We start from the raw sequence: 23,005 nt of genomic DNA, 5'->3' as shown, positions 1-23,005 counted from the left end.
TGGATTTTTTTTCAACACTTTTTTTAAAGATGAATAAAAAATAAATAAAATATATTAGTTGCATAAGTATTCAGCTTCCTGATTCCATACATGTTAGAAACACCTATGTCAGCAGAACAGAACATGTATGTGGGTACTGTATGTTCTCTTCTCTCAATATACCCTTCTACACTGGGTGTACAAAACATTAGGAGCACCTTCTTTAGAACAGCCTAATTTCGTCAGGGCATGGACTCTAGAAAGTATTGAAAGCGTTCCACAGGGATGCTGGCCCGTGCTGACTCCAATGCTTCCCACAGTTGTGTCAAGTTGGCTGGATGTCCTTTGGGTGGTGGACCGTTCTTGATAAAACTGTGATAAACCCAGCAGCGTTGTAGTTTTTGACACAAACCAGTGTGCCTAGCACCTACTACCATACTCTGATCAAAGGCACTTAAATCTTTTGTCTTGCCCATTCACCCTCTGAATGGCACACAATATACAGTGCCTTGCGAAAGTATTCGGCCCCCTTGAACTTTGCGACCTTTTGCCACATTTCAGGCTTCAAACATAAAGATATAAAAATGTATTTTTTTGTGAAGAATCAACAACAAGTGGGACACAATCATGAAGTGGAACGACATTTATTGGATATTTCAAACTTTTTTAACAAATCAAAAACTGAAAAATTGGGCGTGCAAAATTATTCAGCCCCCTTAAGTTAATACTTTGTAGCACCACCTTTTGCTGCGATTACAGCTGTAAGTCGCTTGGGGTATGTCTCTATCAGTTTTGCACATCGAGAGACTGACATTTTTTCCCATTCCTCCTTGCAAAACAGCTCGAGCTCAGTGAGGTTGGATGGAGAGCATTTGTGAACAGCAGTTTTCAGTTCTTTCCACAGATTCTCGATTGGATTCAGGTCTGGACTTTGACTTGGCCATTATAACACCTGGATATGTTTATTTTTGAACCATTCCATTGTAGATTTTGCTTTATGTTTTGGATCATTGTCTTGTTGGAAGACAAATCTCCGTCCCAGTCTCAGGTCTTTTGCAGACTCCATCAGGTTTTCTTCCAGAATGGTCCTGTATTTGGCTCCATCCATCTTCCCATCAATTTTAACCATCTTCCCTGTCCCTGCTGAAGAAAAGCAGGCCCAAACCATGATGCTGCCACCACCATGTTTGACAGTGGGGATGGTGTGTTCAGCTGTGTTGCTTTTACGCCAAACATAATGTTTTGCATTGTTGCCAAAAAGTTCAATTTTGGTTTCATCTGACCAGAGCACCTTCTTCCACATGTTTGGTGTGTCTCCCAGGTGGCTTGTGGCAAACTTTAAACAACACTTTTTAAGGATATCTTTAAGAAATGGCTTTCTTCTTGCCACTCTTCCATAAAGGCCAGATTTGTGCAATATACGACTGATTGTTGTCCTATGGACAGAGTCTCCCACCTCAGCTGTAGATCTCTGCAGTTCATCCATAGTGATCATGGGCCTCTTGGCTGCATCTCTGATCAGTCTTCTCCTTGTATGAGCTGAAAGTTTAGAGGGACGGCCAGGTCTTGGTAGATTTGCAGTGGTCTGATACTCCTTCCATTTCAATATTATCGCTTGCACAGTGCTCCTTGGGATGTTTAAAGCTTGGGAAATCTTTTTGTATCCAAATCCGGCTTTAAACTTCTACACAACAGTATCTCGGACCTGCCTGGTGTGTTCCTTGTTCTTCATGATGCTCTCTGCGCTTTTAACGGACCTCTGAGACTATCACAGTGCAGGTGCATTTATACGGAGACTTGATTACACACAGGTGGATTGTATTTATCATCATTAGTCATTTAGGTCAACATTGGATCATTCAGAGATCCTCACTGAACTTCTGGAGAGAGTTTGCTGCACTGAAAGTAAAGGGGCTGAATAATTTTGCACGCCCAATTTTTCAGTTTTTGATTTGTTAAAAAAGTTTGAAATATCCAATAAATGTCGTTCCACTTCATGATTGTGTCCCACTTGTTGTTGATTCTTCACAAAAAAATACAGTTTTATATCTTTATGTTTGAAGCCTGAAATGTGGCAAAAGGTCGCAAAGTTCAAGGGGGCCGAATACTTTCGCAAGGCACTGTGTCTCAATTGTCTCAAGGCTTAAAAATCCTACTTGAACCTGTCTCCTCCCCTTCAGCTACACTGATTCGAAGTGGATTTAACAAGTGACATCAATAAGGGATCATAGCATTCACCTGGTCAGTCTGTCATGGAAAGAGCAAGTTTTTGTAATGTGTTGTACACTCTGTGTACGTGTTCTTTCTCTCAACAGACCCACATATAGCATGCCTTCACAAAGTATTCACACCCCTTGACTTTTTCCACATTTTGCTGTGTTACAGCCTGAATATAAAATAGATGAAATGTGGATGTTTTGTCAGTGGCCTACACACGCAATACCCCATAATGTGGAATTTTTTTGAAACATTTTTACAGATTTATTAAATATTAAATACTGAAATCTAGTGAGACAAAAGTATTCAAACTCTTTTGTTATGGCAAGCCTAAATAAGTTCAGGAGTAAAAATGTGCTCAATAAGTTGCATGGACTCACTCTGTGTGCAATAATAGTGTTTAACATATAGATTTTAACGACTACCTCATCTCTGTACCCCACAAATCTGTAAGGTTGAGCAGTGAATTTCAAATACAGATTCAACCACCAAGACCAGGGAGATTTTTGAAGGGCACCCATTGGTAGATGGTTTAAAAGAAAATGGCAGACATTGAATATCTCTTTCAGCATGGTGGAGTGATTAACTATGCTTTGGATGGTGTATCAGTACACCCAGTCACTACAAAGATACAGGCGTTCTTCCTAATTAAGTTGCCGGAGAGGAAGGAAACCACTCAGGTATTTTACCATGAGGCCAATAGTGACTTTAAAACCGTTAGTTTAATGGTTGTGATAGGAGAACTGAGGATGGATCAACAACGTTGTAGTTACTCCACAATACTAACATAATTGACAGAGTAAAAAGGAAGCCTGTGCAGAATAAAATATATTCAAAAATGTGCACCCTGTTTGCAACAAGTCACTTAAGTAATACTGTAAAAAATGTGGCAAAGCAATTAATTAACTTTTAGTCCTGAATACATAGTGTTGTTTGGAGAAAACACAAAACATTACTGAGTACCACCACTGGTGATTTTAGCAAGTAAACCAAGTTAATGGCACCATAACGGTGACAACAAAGCAACAAAAAAGAACTCGCAATATCAACTAGAATTACTGAACTTTTTTCTTCAAAAATAATATTTGGAATGGAAGAGTCACTGGCAAACATGGTTACAGACCTAACAACATTTAAATAGAATCTCCTCATGGTTACAGACCCAACAACATTTAAATAGAATCTCCTCATGGTTACAGACCCAACAACATTTAAATAGAATCTCCTCATGGTTACAGACCCAACAACATTTAAATAGAATCTCCTCATGGTTACAGACCCAACAACATTTAAATAGAATCTCCTCATGGTTACAGACCCAACAACATTTAAATAGAATCTCCTCATGGTTACAGACCCAACAACATTTAAATAGAATCTCCTCATGGTTACAGACCCAACAACATTTAAATATAATCTCCTCATGGTTACAGACCCAACAACTTTTAAATAGAATCTCCTCATGGTTACAGACCCAACAACATTATATAGTATCCCTTCCTCATGGTTACAGATCCAACGACATTATATAGTATGCCCTCCTCATGGTTACATACCCAACAACATTATATAGTATCCCTTCCTCATGGTTACAGACCCAACAACATTATATAGTATGCCCTCCTCATGGTTACATACCCAACAACATTATATAGTATCCCTTCCTCATGGTTACAGACCCAACAACATTTATATAGAATCCCCTCATGGTTACAGACCCAACAACATTATATAGTATCCCTTCCTCATGGTTACAGACCCAACAACATTATATAGTATCCCTTCCTCATGGTTACAGACCCAACAACATTTATATGGAATCCCCTCATGGTTACAGACCAAACAACATTATATAGTATCCCTTCCTCATGGTTACAGACCCTCCTCATGGTTACAGACCCTCCTCATGGTTACAGACCCAACAACATTATATAGTATCCCCTCCTCATCGTTACAGACCCAACAACATTATATAGTATCCCCTCCTCATCGTTACAGACCCTCCTCATGGTTACAGACCCTCCTCATGGTTACAGACCCAACAACATTATATAGTATCCCCTCCTCATGGTTACAGACCCAACAACATTATATAGTATCCCCTCCTCATGGTTACAGACCCAACAACATTATATAGTATCCCCTCCTCATGGTTACAGTCACAACAACATTATATAGTATCCCCTCCTCATGGTTACAGACCCAACAACATTATATAGTATCCCCTCCTCATGGTTACAGACCCAACAACATTATATAGAATCCCCTCTTCATGGTTACAGACCCAACAACATTTATGTAGAATCCCCTCATGGTTACAGACCCAACAACATTATATAGTATCCCCTCCTCATGGTTACAGACCCAACAACATTATATAGTATCCCTTCCTCATGGTTACATACCCAACGACATTATATAGTATCCCTTCCTCATGGTTACAGACCCAACAACATTATATAGTATCCCTTCCTCATGGTTACAGACCCAACAACATTATATAAAATCCCCTCATGGTTACAGACCCAACAACATTATATAGTATCCCCTCATGGTTACAGACCCAACAACATTATATAGTATCCCCTCCTCATGGTTACAGACCCAACAACATTATATAGAATCCCCTCTTCATGGTTACAGACCCAACAACATTTATGTAGAATCCCCTCATGGTTACAGACCCAAGAACATTATATAGTATCCCCCCCTCATGGTTACAGACCCAACAACATTATATAGTATCCCCTCATGGTACCAGATCCAACAACATTATATAGTATCCCCTCCTCATGGTTACAGACCCAACAACATTTATGTAGAATCCCCTCATGGTTACAGACCCAACAACATTATATAGTATCCCTTCCTCATGGTTACAGACCCTCCTCATGGTTACAGACCCTCCTCATGGTTACAGACCCAACAACATTATATAGTATCCCCTCCTCATCGTTACAGACCCTCCTCATGGTTACAGACCCTCCTCATGGTTACAGACCCAACAACATTATATAGTATCCCCTCCTCATGGTTACAGACCCAACAACATTATATAGTATCCCCTCCTCATGGTTACAGACCCAACAACATTATATAGTATCCCCTCCTCATGGTTACAGACCCAACAACATTATATAGAATCCCCTCTTCATGGTTACAGACCCAACAACATTTATGTAGAATCCCCTCATGGTTACAGACCCAACAACATGATATAGTATCCCCTCCTCATGGTTACAGACCCAACAACATTATATAGTATCCCCTCCTCATGGTTACAGACCCAACAACATTATATAGTATCCCTTCCTCATGGTTACAGACCCAACAACATTATATAGTATGCCCTCCTCATGGTTACAGACCCAACAACATTATATAGTATCCCCTCCTCATGGTTACAGACCCAACAACATTATATAGTATCCCCCCCTCATGGTTACAGACCCAACAGCATTATATAGTATCCCTTCCTCATGGTTACAGACCCAACAACATTATATAGTATCCCTTCCTCATGGTTACAGACCCAACAACATTATATAAAATCCCCTCATGGTTACAGACCCAACAACATTATATAGTATCCCCTCATGGTTACAGACCCAACAACATTATATAGTATCCCCTCCTCATGGTTACAGACCCAACAACATTATATAGAATCCCCTCTTCATGGTTACAGACCCAACAACATTTATGTAGAATCCCCTCATGGTTACAGACCCAACAACATTATATAGTATCCCCCCCTCATGGTTACAGACCCAACAACATTATATAGTATCCCCTCATGGTACCAGATCCAACAACATTATATAGTATCCCCTCCTCATGGTTACAGACCCAACAACATTTATGTAGAATCCCCTCATGGTTACAGACCCAACAACATTATATAGTATCCCCCCCTCATGGTTACCGACCCAACAACATTATATAGTATCCCCTCATGGTACCAGATCCAACAACATTATATAGTATCCCCTCTTCATGGTTACAGACCCAACAACATTATATAGTATCCCCTCCTCATGGTTACAGACCCAACAACATTATATAGTATCCCTTCCTCATGGTTACAGACCCAACAACATTATATAGAATGCCCTCCTTATGGTTACAGACCCAACAACATTATATAGTATCCCTTCCTCATCGTTACAGACCCAACAACATTATATAAAATCCCCTCCTCATGGTTACAGACCCAACAACATTATATAGTATCCCCTCATGGTACCAGATCCAACAACATTATATAGTATCCCCTCCTCATGGTTACAGACCGAACAACATTATATAGTATCCCCTCCTCATGGTTACAGACCCAACAACATTATATAGTGTCCCCTCCTCATGGTTACAGACCCAACAACATTATATAAAATCCCCTCATGGTTACAGACCCAACAACATTATATAGTATCCCCTCCTCATGGTTACAGACCCTACAACATTATATAGTATCCCCTCCTCATGGTTACAGACCCAACAACATTATATAGTATCCCCTCCTCATGGTTACCGACCCAACAACATTATATAGTATCCCCTCCTCATGGTTACAGACCCAACAACATTAAATAGTATCCCTTCCTCATGGTTACAGACCCACTAACATTATATAGTATCCCCTCCTCATGGTTACAGACCCACTAACATTATATAGTATCCCCTCCTCATGGTTACAGACCCAACAACATTATATAGTATCCCTTCCTCATGGTTACAGACCCAACAACATTATATAGTATCCCCTCCTCATGGTTACAGACCCAACAATATTATATAGTATCCCTTCCTCATGGTTACAGACCCACTAACATTATATAGTATCCCCTCCTCATGGTTACAGACCCAACAACATTATATAGTATCCCCTCCTCATCGTTACAGACACTCCTCATGGTTACAGACCCAACAACATTATATAGTATCCCCTCCTAATGGTTACAGACCCAACAACATTATATAGTATCCCTTCCTCATGGTTACAGACCCTCCTCATCGTTACAGACCCAACAACATTATATAGTATCCCCTCCTAATGGTTACAGACCCTCCTCATGGTTACAGACCCAACAACATTATATAGTATCCCCTCCTAATGGTTACAGACCCAACAACATTATATAGTATCCCTTCCTCATGGTTACAGACCCTCCTCATCGTTACAGACCCAACAACATTATATAGTATCCCCTCCTAATGGTTACAGACCCAACAACATTATATCGTATCCCCTCCTAATGGTTACAGACCCAACAACATTATATCGTATCCCCTCCTAATGGTTACAGACCCACCAACATTATATAGTATCCCTTCCTCATGGTTACAGACCCAACAACATTATATAGTATCCCTTTCTCATGGTTACAGACCCAACAACATTATATAGTATCCCCTCCTCATGGTTACAGACCCAACAACATTATATAGTATCCCCTCCTCATGGTTACAGACCCAACAACATTATATAGTATCCCCCCCTCATGGTTACAGACCCAACAACATTATATAGTATCCCCCCCTCATGGTTACAGACCCAACAACATTATATAGTATCCCTTCCTCATGGTTACAGACCCAACAACATTATATAGTATCCCCTCCTCGTGGTTACAGACCCAACAACATTATATAGTATCCCTTCCTCGTGAATAAAAGCACATGAGCTAATCTTTGGACCGTTGTTGTGCTTACTTGAACAGGAAGGTGGCGTGGCGGTCCTTCTTGTGGGCACATTTTGTCATCAAAGGTGCTTTTTTTAAAGGGAACTCTTTAAAAAAAAAAAAAAAAAAAAAAAAAGGTTGAATCATGATGTCCGTGATCTTCAGGTCGGAGCGCTAGAAAGAGGCCCGAGTTCCCGGTGTGGAATTCTGTTGGATGACCGTTCAAAATGTCATTTCCAAGTTGGAGCTAGTTTTTTCCCCCAGAGTTCCCAGTTGTCTTAAACACGGAAGAAGTCATTCTGGATGGACAGCATGGCTAATGTATTCAACCTTTTCTGGTCCATGGTGTTGCGAGTGAATGTTTATCTTTTTAAGCTTGGAAAAGAGACCATTTCAGAGAGATTATTTAAATCCTTAAACCCAGACTTGGACCACACATCCTCTCCACCAAATAGCAGGCAGGCGAAGCAAAATGGTGATTGCTTTGCAACGCTTGCAGTTAGCTACTGATTCCTTCCAAACCACTCATTGTTGAATTTGCGATTTCCGACTTGTTGTGTAATGTTTATGGCCAATGAGCACCGATACCTTTTTTTTTTTAATCTATAATTTATTTTATCTATAATTTATCTTCATGTTTCAAGGATGGAAAAGGATTTTCCAGTAGATTGTCGACGTGGTTCATGGTGAGGACTGCTTGTCTAGCTTGCTAGCTAAGATTTTGAAGTAAAATGATCCAATCAAAGCTACGGTAGATATAACGTGATTTGATGTCATTTTATCTGTGGCCAATGACCTTGAGCCTTCTTAAATATGCCCTTCTAATGTAAATCTATGGCAGCACCCAAGGGGACTTAAATTGCCTAGCTTTCCCTGTAGATTCTGCGGTGACGTAGTGTTCCCATGAGTGACAGAACACTGAGCATATCACGGCACAACTAAAGAAGATTACCAACGCCTACGCTCTGTATATTCCGCTAGCTGCCCCTCCACCACAGAAAGCACTGAGCTAGGCTGAAACGCCTGCATTTTGGAGCTGCCTTACTCAAGAAAGAGACCATGTTTTGTATGCGGCTTTATTAACTCAATATTATTTTTAAAAATATTTTACATCGTTTGCTGATATGTGACATGAATTAATGCCAAAATAACATGCCCTAAATGACGAGTCGCCACTGAGTACCACTCTCCATATTTTCCAGCATAGTTATGGCTGCATTATGTTATGGGTATGCTTGTAATCATAAAGGACTTGGGAGTTTTTCAGGATAAAAAATAAACGTAATGGAAACGCAATGGAGCTAAACACAGGCAAAATCCTAAAGGAAAACCTGGAAAACCTGGTTGTCTTTTTTCCACTAGACTCTGGGAGATTAATTTGCCTTTCAGCAGGACAATAACCTAAAACACAAGGCCAAATATACACTGGAGTTGCTTCCCAAGAAGACAGGGAATGTTCCTGAAAGGCGAGTTAATGTTTTGACTTAAATCTATAGCATGACCTGAAAATGGTTGTCTAGCATTGATCAACAACCAATTTGACAGAGCTTGAACAATTTTTAAAAATAATAATGGGCAAATGTTGCACAATCCAGGTGTGGAAAGCTCTTAGAGACTTACCCAGAATGACTCACAGCTGTAATTGCTGCCAAAAGTGCATCTACAAAGTTGGGTTGTAAATTAGATATGTCTGCATTTCATTTTCAATAAATTTGCTAACATTTCTTAAAACATGTTTTCACGTTGTCATTATGGGTTATTGCGTGTACATGGGTGATCATTTATTTATTTTTTAATCAATTTTGAATTCCGGCTGTAACACAACAAAATGTGGAATAAGTTAACAGGTATGACTACTTTCTGAAGACACTGTATGTTCTGTTTTCTCAATATACCCACATTTATCAAATATATCCCCAGATCTCATACCATCCTCATTTAACCTTCATTCATTTCCCTAGTTACTCTCACACCGACACACGTGTACAGACACACACACACACACACACACACACACACATACGTAGACACGCACACAGTACTGTAGATGGATGTGAGGAGTTTAGATGAAGGCAGTTGCCTGTCGGTAGTGTTGTCAGACCTCACTTCTCTTCTCTAGGTGATTGAAGACCAAGAGAAGACATCCAACCTTATCTCACCTTTTCACACTCGCTGTTGTTGCGCTCCATCTCTCTGTTCCCCATAGGACGTCTCTCACACTAATGGTATCTCTCCTCTCTCGCTCTGTCTTTCTCTCACTCTCTTTTACTCGCTCACTTTGTGTGTGTCTCTATCTCTGTCTGTTTCTCACTCTCCCTTTCTCTCAGGTGTTCATTCTGTTTTTTTCACTTTTCATCTCCCCATTGGAACCCCTCTCTCAATCTCTCTCTCCTTCATCATAAGCTTCTGCTTCGGTAAGAATTGGATAAAATGAGAGCTTTCTGCTCCTCTCTCTCCTTTCTGTCTCTGTCTGTGTGTGTGTTATGGTTGTTAAATGTGCGCTAACAAGACCCAGGTGGCCAATGAGGAGAGTGAGAGGAGTCAAGGTTAATATGACCTTCCCCTGGAAAGGTGGAAAGGGGGAGAAAATAAAGAGTATATTCGTGAGGGAGAGAATCATAGAGAAGGGTGAGAGTTAAAGAGAGAGATGGAGGTAAATTGTGTGATCTGTGTCCCCCATAAAGCTAAATAATCCATCTGTAAATATCTTGTTGCTGAAACCCTGTTAATAATGTTTAATAGTCAGTCGGCTAACAATATTGGACGAGAAATGTAAATTATGCTGATTGGTCCGTTCAAGTCTCCCGATGTAACGTCACAAACACCTAGTTTAGTAATAAAAAGGCTCTCCGTTGCCTTCCCATGACAACGGTGCATTTTCTAATGCTTGTAGATACAGCATTCTTACACCACAGTCTATGTCGGTAAATAGATTGGATGAAGTCATCCGATAAGACATGGTGGAGCGAGTCAGTACGAGAGAACCTTGTCAGTGTAGATCTGTTGTTCCTCCCCAGCCATAACACCACGTACTGATAGTTCCCAACAGAGAAGCTGCAGGAGAGCCATGCCACACTCCACGCAGAGCAGAGACATGCCTCATAAAATACACGCACACTACCTGTCACATCACATACTTTAAATCACAGTTCTGTGCTATGTGGTGGCTTTGTGTGTATGTGGGTTTGGGGTGGGTGTTTTTTGTGATTTTGTTGTTTGAGGTTTTGTTTTTAGGCTTGTGTTTTTGTATAAATTAAATGTGTATTTCGGATAGAATTACGATCAGACACAGTACAGTTATTATATTTGTGTGTTCATATTTTTCTTATTCCAAGATCAAAAGATACATCTCGGTGTTTGAAAGAGCCAGCTATTGTCACCGTTCCCTTGAGTAAGGACCACCCAAACTGCTCATTGACTGCTCTCTGCTCCAGCTTCTCCAACTTAATGTGTGTTTGCGTGTACGTACACACACATATATACATACAAACACACACACACAAACACACACACACACATCTATACATTCTAATGTGTAAAGCATGATCTGTCTGGTACAAAATGACTGGTAGTTTAGGAGTGCAGACAGTCGGTCTCTAACAGACAGACAGAGAGACAGATCTTTCATCAAGCAGTGATGAAACCGTGCGGTTTGGTAAAAGCAGAAGACTCATTTCTGTATCGGTTGAACTAATAAAGTATTCTCCTTCTTCTTCAGCTAGAGCCGTGATCTAGCCTTGTTCAGCTTTTGCTACGTCCCAAAAGCTATCCTATTCTGTTTATAGTACACTACTTTTGACCAGAGCCCTATCCAAGCAGTGCACTATAAAGGGAATAGGGTGCCATTTGGTTGGCAGCCCTGAGTTTGGCCTAGCTACAGTATATCTCTTCTCAGGCTCATGGCGTAAACACAACATGATATAGTGAAATATTTATCCCCCCCAAAGCCTGTTGTTCCGATGCTCCTCTCATTAAACCTGGGTTAATTGTCTTTGTCTGTGGGAGAGGGAGGGGGCATGTTATACCTTACACCCTGGGAAGAGATGGAGAAAAAGAGAGGCAAGATGTGGGAGAGAGTTAGGGAAGAGAGGGAAAGGTAGGTGGAGAGAGAGACACGCAGACACACACACACGCAGACACACACACACGCAGACACACACACGCAGACGGACAGACACGCAGACAGACCGACACACACAAAGGTAGAGGGTTAGGGAAGAGTGGGAGAGGTAGGTGGAGACAGGAGAGAAACAGACACACACACACACGGCCTTGCCAGGACAGAGAGTACATATGCATATAGAAATTGAGACAATGCCGTCCTTTCCGAGAGAGAGAGGAGAGGGAGAGAAAGGGAGGAAGGGATGAGAGAGATGGAGGAGTTAAAGAATTAACTGCATCAATATTTCATTAGGTGGAGCCTTTGTTGAATAATGCAGCCGTTGTGTCAGACAGCGTTTCCCTCTCTCTCCGCTTGGTTCTGGGTGCTGACACACACACACACACACACACACACTTGAGTGTACAAAACATTAAGAACATGCTCTTTCCATGACAGACTGACCAGGTGATTTCAGGTAAAAGCTTATTGATGTCACCTGTTAAATCCACTTCAATCAGTGTAGATGAAGGGGAGGAGGCAGGTTAAAGAAGGATTTTCAAGCCTTGAGACAATTTAGACATGGATTGTGTATGTGTACCATTCAGAGGGTGAATATTTAAGTGCCTTTGAACGGGGTATGGTAGTAGGTGCCAGACGCACCAGTTTGAGTCAAGAACGGCAACTCTGCTGTGTTTTTCACGCTCCACAGTTTCCCGTGTGTGTCAGGATTGGTCCACCGCCCAAAGGCCATCCAGCCAACTTGACACAACTGTGGGAAGCATTGGAGTCAACATGGGCCAGCATCCCTGAGGAACGCTTCTGACACCTTGTAGAGTCCATGTCCTGATGATTTGAGGCTGTTCTGAGGACAACATTGAGGGAGGTGGTGTTCATATTTGGTACATCAGTGTACAGTTGTAATATAGGCCTACAGTGTACTGGTATTCACCTAGTTCACCCACAGTTCTCTCACCTTTTATTTGATCATCTCTCTCCCTCCATCTCCTTTCCTGTGGCTGCCTTGTCCCAGAGCCTGTAGGAGTTGAACAAGAGCAAGATTGTTCATCCACATATAAACACCTGCCTCTCCATCTCTCTCTTTCCCTATTTCTCTCTCTCTCCTCCCATCCAATTATCTCTCTCTCACTCACACACACTCTGTTGTGTTGTGACTGGGCCAGGCAGGCTGTGTTTCTATCATGTAAGTCTTGAGTTTTTCCCTGGGCAGCTTCAATAGACAGACCTGCTCAGCTCTGCAAAAGCTGGAAGCACCTGTCACAGCCAGTTTATTCCAGTGGGCTGGGTTATGGTTGTTTCTACACATACTGACACACACACATACTCTCAGTATACAAGCCTGCATATTAACATACTCACACACACACACATACTCTCAGTATACAAGCCTGCATATTAACATACTGACACACACACACATACGCTCAGTATACAAGCCTGCATATTCACATACTGACACACACACACACACATACTCTCAGTATACAAGCCTGCATATTCACATACTGACACACACACACATACTCTCAGTATACAAGCCTGCATATTAACATACTGACACACACACACATACTCTCAGTATACAAGCCTGCATGTTAACATACTGACACACACACACATACTCTCAGTATACAAGCCTGCATATTAACATACTGACACACACACACATACTCTCAGTATACAAGCCTGCATGTTAACATACTGACACACACACACATACGCTCAGTATACAAGCCTGCATATTCACATACTGACACACACACACACATACGCTCAGTATACAAGCATGCATATTAACATACTGACACACACACACACACATACGCTCAGTATGCAAGCCTGCATATTAACATACTGACACACATACTCTCAGTATACAAGCCTGCATATTCACATACTGACACACACACACACACATACTCTCAGTATACAAGCCTGCATATTCACATACTGACACACACACACACACATACTCTCAGTATACAAGCCTGCATATTAACATACTGACACACACAGGCTCTAGTGTACTGTATGCACTCTAGCATAAGCTAATACTCACTAGACACACACACAGTACATATACTAACACATTTAGTCAGTGTGTGTGTTAGACTGGTTGTTATTCTATATTAGTATATCCATGCAGATATCATCATCATCATCATCATCATCATCAGTGTTAATTTTAGAAGACTTGGCAGGAGGGGGCAGCAAGCTGTGCTGTTGGATTGGAAAGTTTTCTAACTCATGAGATCTCAAGATGGCACACACACACACACACCCAAGTACAAACACACGCACACAAACAAAAACAGCTTACAGTACACGTATGCGCGCACACACACACACACACCAGGACATTGCATCTTTCTGCTTCGCTAACACCATCATAAATCAATGGCAGCACAGTAATAGTGTTCATATCAGCAGCACCATCTGTTCTATAGAGGACACACACACATTCCATCATGACTTATACTGCAGTATTCTCTTGGTGGTCATTAGACCTTTGTCAAATAAGGCTCCTCTTGTAGTGTGTGTCTGTGTGTACCTATAGTACAGTGACTCTGTCCCTGTCATGTTCGTTCCCTCCCTTGCCCCTGTCTTCCCCTGCATCATGTACACCACATGGACACACTGCCCCCAACACACAGAAAAATACTGCACCAAACATCTTAGATGTAAAATTGCATGACTAAGATCTCTTCGGCAAAACGTCAAAATTAATGACGGATTTCTTGGAATAATTCAGACTATTTTGAGGAAGTATATCCTGGCTACGGCATGTCAAAATGGACAAACAGTACAATTTCTGCATTTTCCTCCTTTTTCAAGCATAGGTCTTTCAAGGCAGTATGCGAGCACACTCGTTCGGTTCGGCTAGCCGTGTTCGGCTAGGCATCAGCCGAACTGTGGCATGCTGACGCCTTTAGCAGGAACCACATTTTCTCTCCTCTCTCTCTCTTTTCTCTCTCTCTCTGGGGTTAGAGTTTGGAGGATGTGGAGTTAAGTCCTCTCTTCTCCTCTGTGTCATTCTCGTTCTCTTTATTCGGTCGCTTCTAATCCCTTGCTGGTGGTCTCTTTATTCTCATCCCTTGCTGGTTGTCTGTCTTTATTCTCACCCCTTGCTGGTGGTCTGTCTTTATTCTCACCCCTTGCTGGTGGTCTGTCTTTATTCTCACCGCTTGCTGGTGGTCTGTCTTTATTCTCATCCCTTGCTGGTTGTCTGTCTTTATTCTCATCCCTTGCTGGTTGTCTGTCTTTATTCTCATCCCTTGCTGGTGGTCTGTCTTTATTCTCATCCCTTGCTGGTGGTCTGTCTTTATTCTCATCCCTTGCTGGTTGTCTGTCTTTATTCTCATCCCTTGCTGGTTGTCTGTCTTTATTCTCATCCCTTGCTGGTTGTCTGTCTTTATTCTCATCCCTTGCTGGTTGTCTGTCTTTATTCTCACCCCTTGCTGGTGGTCTGTCTTTATTCTCATCCCTTGCTGGTGGTCTTGTCTTTATTCTCATCCCTTGCTGGTTGTCTGTCTTTATTCTCATCCCTTGCTGGTGGTCTTGTCTTTATTCTCATCCCTTGCTGGTGGTCTGTCTTTATTCTCATCCCTTGCTGGTGGTCTTGTCTTTATTCTAATCCCTTGCTGGTTGTCTGTCTTTATACTCATCCCTTGCTGGTGGTCTTGTCTTTATTCTAATCCCTTGCTGGTTGTCTGTCTTTATTCTCATCCCTTGCTGGTGGTCTTGTCTTTATTCTAATCCCTTGCTGGTTGTCTGTCTTTATACTCATCCCTTGCTGGTTGTCTGTCTTTATTCTCATCCCTTGCTGGTTGTCTATCTTTATTCTCATCCCTTGCTGGTGGTCTTGTCTTTATTCTCATCCCTTGCTGGTGGTCTGTCATTATTCTCATCCCTTGCTGGTGGTCTTGTCTTTATTCTCATCCCTTGCTGGTGGTCTTGTCTTTATTCTCATCCCTTGCTGGTGGTCTTGTCTTTATTCTCATCCCTTGCTGGTGGCCTTTCGATCAAAGGATATTTACAAGAGAGATTGATGAGTTTGAGAGACTAGGAGTTTTTGTGCACCCATGAGTGTGTGTGTGTGTGGGGAGCTGTTTTTCTTTCCTCTGAGACTTAATCACACTTCCCTCCCTGCCTCCCCCTCCTCTCAGTATGTGGTACCACCTCCTCCATCACGGAAATCTGTCAAATAGGAAGAATAGTACTTTATTTTTATATCCATCTGTTACTACAAAAACCTTCTCTCTGTTGTCAACAGGCAGGACACATGCACACACGCACTCACACACGCACGTACACGCACGCACGCACGCACACACACACACACACACATACACATACACATACACACCACTCCAAGTACAGCACTACCTAGAGTTATCTAGGGTTGAGAGCATTGCTGAAAGCAGTAACTATCTATATCCATGGGTCCATATCTGTGTTGCCCAGTCTGGGATTAGAATCAGCAGTCTTACAGCTACAGTACAGGGTTTATTTATTATTAACTCGCCTCACTAGCTCTCCTCTCTCTCCAAATATTTATATGGAAATGGAGGGTGTGTGAAAGAAAGGAGGGGGGAGAGAATAAAATGAGAGATGGGGAGAGAGATAGAGGGAGAGATCTTAGTGGTGTTAAATATTGAAGACCTTTGTCTTGTTGTGTTGCATGGTTATGTAACCTGTGTGTGAGTGAGTGAGTGACACACGGGGATCTGAAAGGGAATCGCCTACCGGACCTTCTCCATCTCTCCTTCCCTCCATCTCTCCTTCTCTTCTCCACAGAAGCATACCTCATTAAGTCAAAACAGACATCCTGTTGTTCCTCCTATTTGTTTTAATGAGACTCTCCATTCCTCAGTCTTCATAGATCTAGAATAGTCAGCTTGAGGCCTTATGGAGCTCAGTCACCCCACTTCACTGCAGCCTGCTCCATACGCTGCTCACACAGTGGTGTTGGTATTCCACAGACCGTGGCCAAAACCCCTGCAGAGGTTTGTAGTGTACAGACCGAGCCATTACACAGCATGGGCCTCACACTCATAGACTAGAGATAGGGGGGTACAGAGTGGCAGACAGTCAGACACACCACACACACAAATATGAATGAATGCTACAAACTCCTCAAACACACAAAAGGGGCCTCATTTGCAAGCTGTACTTGCAGGGGAATGGAAAATGAGACCCCTTTTGTGTGTTTGAGGAGTTTGTATGATTCATTAATATTTCTGTGTCTGTGGTGAGTTTGTGCGTGCGTACATGTGTCTGCGTGTGAGAATGTATGTGTGTACTTGAGCACGATGGTACAAGGATACTACTAATTCTGCAACAATTGACGCTGCATACACTCTCTCGGAGACAGACTTGTCCTGGTTTTTCCTCAGACCCACAATAACATCTGGGTCTTACAGTCTGACTTGTCCTGGTTTTTCCTCAGACCCACAATAACATCTGGGTCTTACAGTCTGACTTGTCCTGGTTTTTCCTCAGACCCACAATAACATCTGGGTCTTACAGTCTGACTTGTCCTGGTTTTTCCTCAGACCCACAATAACATCTGGGTCTTACAGTCTGACTTGTCCTGGTTTTTCCTCAGACCCACAATAACAGCTGTGTATTCTTCTGACTTGTCCTGGTTTTTGCTCAGACCCACAATAACAGCTGGGTCTTACAGTCAGACTTGGCTTGGTTTTTCCTCAGACCCACAATAACAGCTGGGTCTTAGAAGCTGCTAGGTTTCTCCCTTCCACTAATGGAATTGAGGAAGTGGAAATATGTTCTGCAGGGAGATAAGTGGTTTGATGATGCTGTCTGTTTTCATTGGCTTGATAAAAGAGCGAATATGAATATTATTCTGGGAAATGTGGAAGATTGGCATGTCTTCGTTTGAGACACCTCCTGCGCGCACACTTGATATGATTGACTTGGTGCCTTTTGATAGTGGATTCCTGAGGTGGAACTTCAATGAAAAAATTACAGCTTAGCAGGTCGCATTAAACAGAATTGGTTAGCAAAACTGTGTGTGTGGCTGACAAGACCAAACTGCATCACTGATCTATTTATTAGAAGGGCTCTTACAGGGTACTGTACATCAGTGGTAGGAGCTTAGAGAGACACTTAAACTGATAACTCTCTCACTGTCTGTCTCTCTCACCCTCTCTCATTCTCTCTCCCTCTTGCCCCTGCTCTCTCTCTCGCTCTCCCTCATAGTGGTGGAACGTGGAGAAAGGAGAGGCCCTCCAGACCTTCTACCCGACAGGAGCCAATCTGAAAAGGATCCACGTGTCACCTGACTTCTCCACCTTCGTCACCATCGACAATATCGGAATCCTCTACATCCTGAAGAAGGTGGAATGAGGAGGCATAGCTCATTAGTCTAAAGTGGTTTCCTTATAGCTCATTAGTCTAAAGGGGGCGTAGCTCAATAATGGAAATAATTCTCGTCTCCTCTCCTTGCATTGATCTGAAAGAGCCAGACAGGTGAGAGCCAATGTCTGTTAGTCATCTGCCATGTTGCTTTAGCCTGCGTTCTCAGATTAGAGTAGGAGATCTGCTAAAGGACAATCATTTCTCCTGCTCTGCCTTCTGCATGCCATAACAGTCAAACAATCACATTAAATACATCATTTCTCCTGCTCTGCCTTCTGCATGCCATAACAGTCAAACAATCACATTAAATACATCATTTCTCCTGCTCTGCCTTCTGCATGCCACAACAGTCAAACAATCACATTAAATACATAATTTCTCCTGCTCTGCCTTCTGCATGCCATAACAGTCAAACAATCACATTAAATACATAATTTCTCCTGCTCTGCCTTCTGCATGCCATAACAGTCAAACAATCACATTAAATACATAATTTCTCCTGCTCTGCCTTCTGCATGCCACAACAGTCAAACAATCACATTAAATACATCATTTCTCCTGCTCTGCCTTCTGCATGCCACAACAGTCAAACAATCACATTAAATACATCATTTCTCCTGCTCTGCCTTCTGCATGCCACAACAGTCAAACAATCACATTAAATACATCATTTCTCCTGCTCTGCCTTCTGCATGCCATAACAGTCAAACAATCACATTAAATACATCATTTCTCCTGCTCTGCCTTCTGCATGCCATAACAGTCAAACAATCACATTAAATACATCATTTCTCCTGCTCTGCCTTCTGCATGCCATAACAGTCAAACAATCACATTAAATACATCATTTCTCCTGCTCTGCCTTCTGCATGCCACAACAGTCAAACAATCACATTAAATACATCATTTCTCCTGCTCTGCCTTCTGCATGCCACAACAGTCAAACAATCAGAACAAAATACATCATTTCTCCTGCTCTGCCTTCTGCATGCCACAACAGTCAAACAATCACATTAAATACATCATTTCTCCTGCTCTGCCTTCTGCATGCCATAACAGTCAAACAATCACATTAAATACATCATTTCTCCTGCTCTGCCTTCAGCATGCCATAACAGTCAAACAATCACATTAAATACATCATTTCTCCTGCTCTGCCTTCTGCATGCCATAACAGTCAAACAATCACATTAAATACATCATTTCTCCTGCTCTGCCTTCTGCATGCCATAACAGTCAAACAATCACATTAAATACATCATTTCTCCTGCTCTGCCTTCTGCATGCCATAACAGTCAAACAATCACAACAAAATACATAATTTCTCCTGCTCTGCCTTCTGCATGCCATAACAGTCAAACAATCACATTAAATACATCATTTCTCCTGCTCTGCCTTCTGCATGCCATAACAGTCAAACAATCACAACAAAATACATCATTTCTCCTGCTCTGCCTTCTGCATGCCATAACAGTCAAACAATCACATTAAATACATCATTTCTCCTGCTCTGCCTTCTGCATGCCATAACAGTCAAACAATCACATTAAATACATCATTTCTCCTGCTCTGCCTTCTGCATGCCATAACAGTCAAACAATCACAACAAAATACATCATTTCTCCTGCTCTGCCTTCTGCATGCCATAACAGTCAAACAATCACAACAAAATACATCATTTCTCCTGCTCTGCCTTCTGCATGCCATAACAGTCAAACAATCACATTAAATACATCATTTCTCCTGCTCTGCCTTCTGCATGCCATAACAGTCAAACAATCACATTAAATACATCATTTCTCCTGCTCTGCCTTCTGCATGCCACAACAGTCAAACAATCAGAACAAAATACATCATTTCTCCTGCTCTGCCTTCTGCATGCCACAACAGTCAAACAATCACATTAAATACATCATTTCTCCTGCTCTGCCTTCTGCATGCCACAACAGTCAAACAATCACATTAAATACATCATTTCTCCTGCTCTGCCTTCTGCATGCCATAACAGTCAAACAATCACATTAAATACATCATTTCTCCTGCTCTGCCTTCTGCATGCCATAACAGTCAAACAATCACATTAAATACATCATTTCTCCTGCTCTGCCTTCTGCATGCCATAACAGTCAAACAATCACATTAAATACATCATTTCTCCTGCTCTGCCTTCTGCATGCCATAACAGTCAAACAATCACAACAAAATACATCATTTCTCCTGCTCTGCCTTCTGCATGCCATAACAGTCAAAACAATCAGAACAAAATTGATATCCTGACAAAATGAACTATTCTGCTTTTCTTATTGTATCAGGGGACCATATTTTTTTTTATTTCACCTTTATTTAACCAGGTAGGCTAGTTGAGAACAAGTTCTCATTTACAACTGCGACCTGGCCAAGATAAAGCATAGCAGTATGAGCAGACAACACAGAGTTACACATGGAGTAAACAATTAACAAGTCAATAACACAGTAGAAAAAAGGGGAGTCTATATATACATTGTGTGCAAAAGGCATGAGAAGGTAGGCAAATAATTACAATTATGCAGATTAACACTGGAGTGATAAATGATCAGATGGTTATGTACAGGTAGAGATATTGGTGTGCAAAAGAGCAGAAAAATAAATAAATAAAAACAGTATGGGGATGAGGTAGGTGAAAATGGGTGGGCTATTTACCAATAGTCTATGTACAGCTGCAGCGATCGGTTAGTTGCTCAGATAGCAGATGTTTGAAGTTGGTGAGGGAGATAAAAGTCTCCAACTTCAGCGAGTTTTGCAATTCGTTCCAGTCATAGACAAAAAGCATTTGATTCTTACTGCACTGGGGTAAATTGCATGCAATGGACAGATTTTTCTATGCTCTTTTTAACTAGGAAAATCTATGCTATAATGAAATGCACCAGCATTATCTGTTGTGATTCTACAGGGATGTTGTCAAACACAGTGAATTGGTTTTGTATTTCTAAGTGCCCAATTAGTCTTTGGCTTTGCTGATGTCGTGGCACTCTGCGGAAGTGGCTGTTTCACCACTAAGGATTCCAGCTTTAATGTTTTTAAGGGGACATATACTAAGGAAAATGTGGGAAAGCTAAGGAAAGATCCAAATGATAGGGATCTTTGCCTCAACCAGCTCAGTCTCACGTCAGATTTAGACGTTCATCCATGTTTCTCAAACGTCCATTTTGAAATTGTTTAAGGTTAAGTCCAGGCATTAACTCCATATTCTTAAGTTTAGGTATTAACTGAATTGTTAAGGTAAGGGATAAGGTTTGGGTTAGGCTTAACTTTCTATTGCTGTATTCGAACTTGCAACCTTTGGAATCAGAGGGAGATGCTTCCCCCCATCCGCCATCCCTGTCCACAACGCCCTAGCAAATCTGAAACTTTATTGAGGGTAACAGCGCTCACTGTTTTTCTAGAGCAAATGAGTAATTCAAACCTTGACCAAAGGCATTTGTCAGAATAGCATCTGTCGACTATGTTTACTATCAAGTTCAATACTGTTTAGGACATTTTCTACACTAATTATATCGATTGAGCCTGTTTTTTTTTGTACAAGTCCTTTTTTATTGTATATATCTTGCTTTCATACATTTAGTTTTCTTATTACTACTGATCCACACTCTAGTGAGCTTTGTAAAAAGGCACTATAATTTTTCTCTTGTGGTCTGTATCAAGAACATGGCCTTGTTCCAATACTTTGACAATGCATCCTTCCTTCCTTGCTTCCTTCCTTCCATCATTGCTTGACTTCATCTCTGATCTGACTCTATTGAATAGCTGACCGATTGCTTCCACTTCATGGCTGACAATCCAGAGTCATTTCAAATCTGTGATTATTGAAGGGAAGGATGTGTTTTCGAAGTATTCAATCTGGGCCTTGTTTTTGATGTCAGAACATGTGCTCTTACCTATTGGTGCTTTAAACTCAGTGTGCAAGTAAATCATCAGAGGAGGTCTCTCCCTGTCAATCAAATCTGTGAAGTCACGAGGTGATCTCAGGACATGAATACTGTTATGGTAAAGTGCTTGTGTGTGGTGTGTAATTTATAATACCTTAGAGAATAAAACATTCTATGACAGCAGGTGGCTTACTTCTCTTAATTTGTCATTAAATCATTTGATGTTCACTGTCCAGAGCGTATTTGATCTACACTGAACAAAAAAACGCAACATGTAAACTGTTGGTCGCATGTTTCATGAGCTGAAATAAAACATTCTGAAATTTTCCATACGCACAAATAGCTTATTCCTTAAACAAATTTGCTTAGATCCTTTTTAGTGAGCATTTCTCCTTTGCCGAGATGATCCATCCACCTGACAGCTGTGGCATAACAAGAAGCTGATTAAACAGCATAATCATTACGTATAAGGCAATTCTAAAATGGGCAGTTTTGTCACACAACACAATGCCACAGATGTCTCAAGTTTTGAGGGAGTGTGTAATTGGCGTACTGACTACAGGAATGTCCACCATAGCTGTTGCCAGAGAATTGGATGTTCATTTCTCTACCATAAACCGCCTCCAATGTTGTTTTAGTGAATTTGAAAGTATGTCCATCCGGCCTCACAACCGCAGACCACGTGTAACCACACCAGCCCAGGACCTCCACATCCGACTTCT

General features: G+C 41.5%; 1 protein-coding gene across 4 annotated transcripts in view; it reads left to right on the top strand.

The window, feature by feature from the left end:
• LOC110490568 (apoptotic protease-activating factor 1) overlaps positions 1-22,466 on the top strand; it is an 85,896-nt gene extending 63,430 nt beyond the window's left edge. For 3 of the 4 annotated variants that reach the window (XM_090200872.1, XM_090200873.1, XM_036944935.2), the window contains one exon: positions 18,220-22,466. In XM_090200872.1, coding sequence (XP_090056998.1) covers positions 18,220-18,366 — 147 coding nt within the window. In that variant the 3' untranslated portion in view covers positions 18,367-22,466. The remainder of the gene's footprint in view (positions 1-18,219) is intronic. The other variant, XM_090200874.1, reaches the window with a different exon arrangement.
• The last annotated feature ends 539 nt before the right edge of the window (positions 22,467-23,005 follow it).

Source organism: Oncorhynchus mykiss, chromosome 15 (genome assembly GCF_057628025.1).
Source record: "Oncorhynchus mykiss isolate SJ-2025 chromosome 15, ASM5762802v1, whole genome shotgun sequence".
NCBI classification, from domain to species: Eukaryota; Metazoa; Chordata; class Actinopteri; order Salmoniformes; family Salmonidae; genus Oncorhynchus; species Oncorhynchus mykiss.
This window is presented reverse-complemented; position numbering and strand designations above follow the sequence as displayed.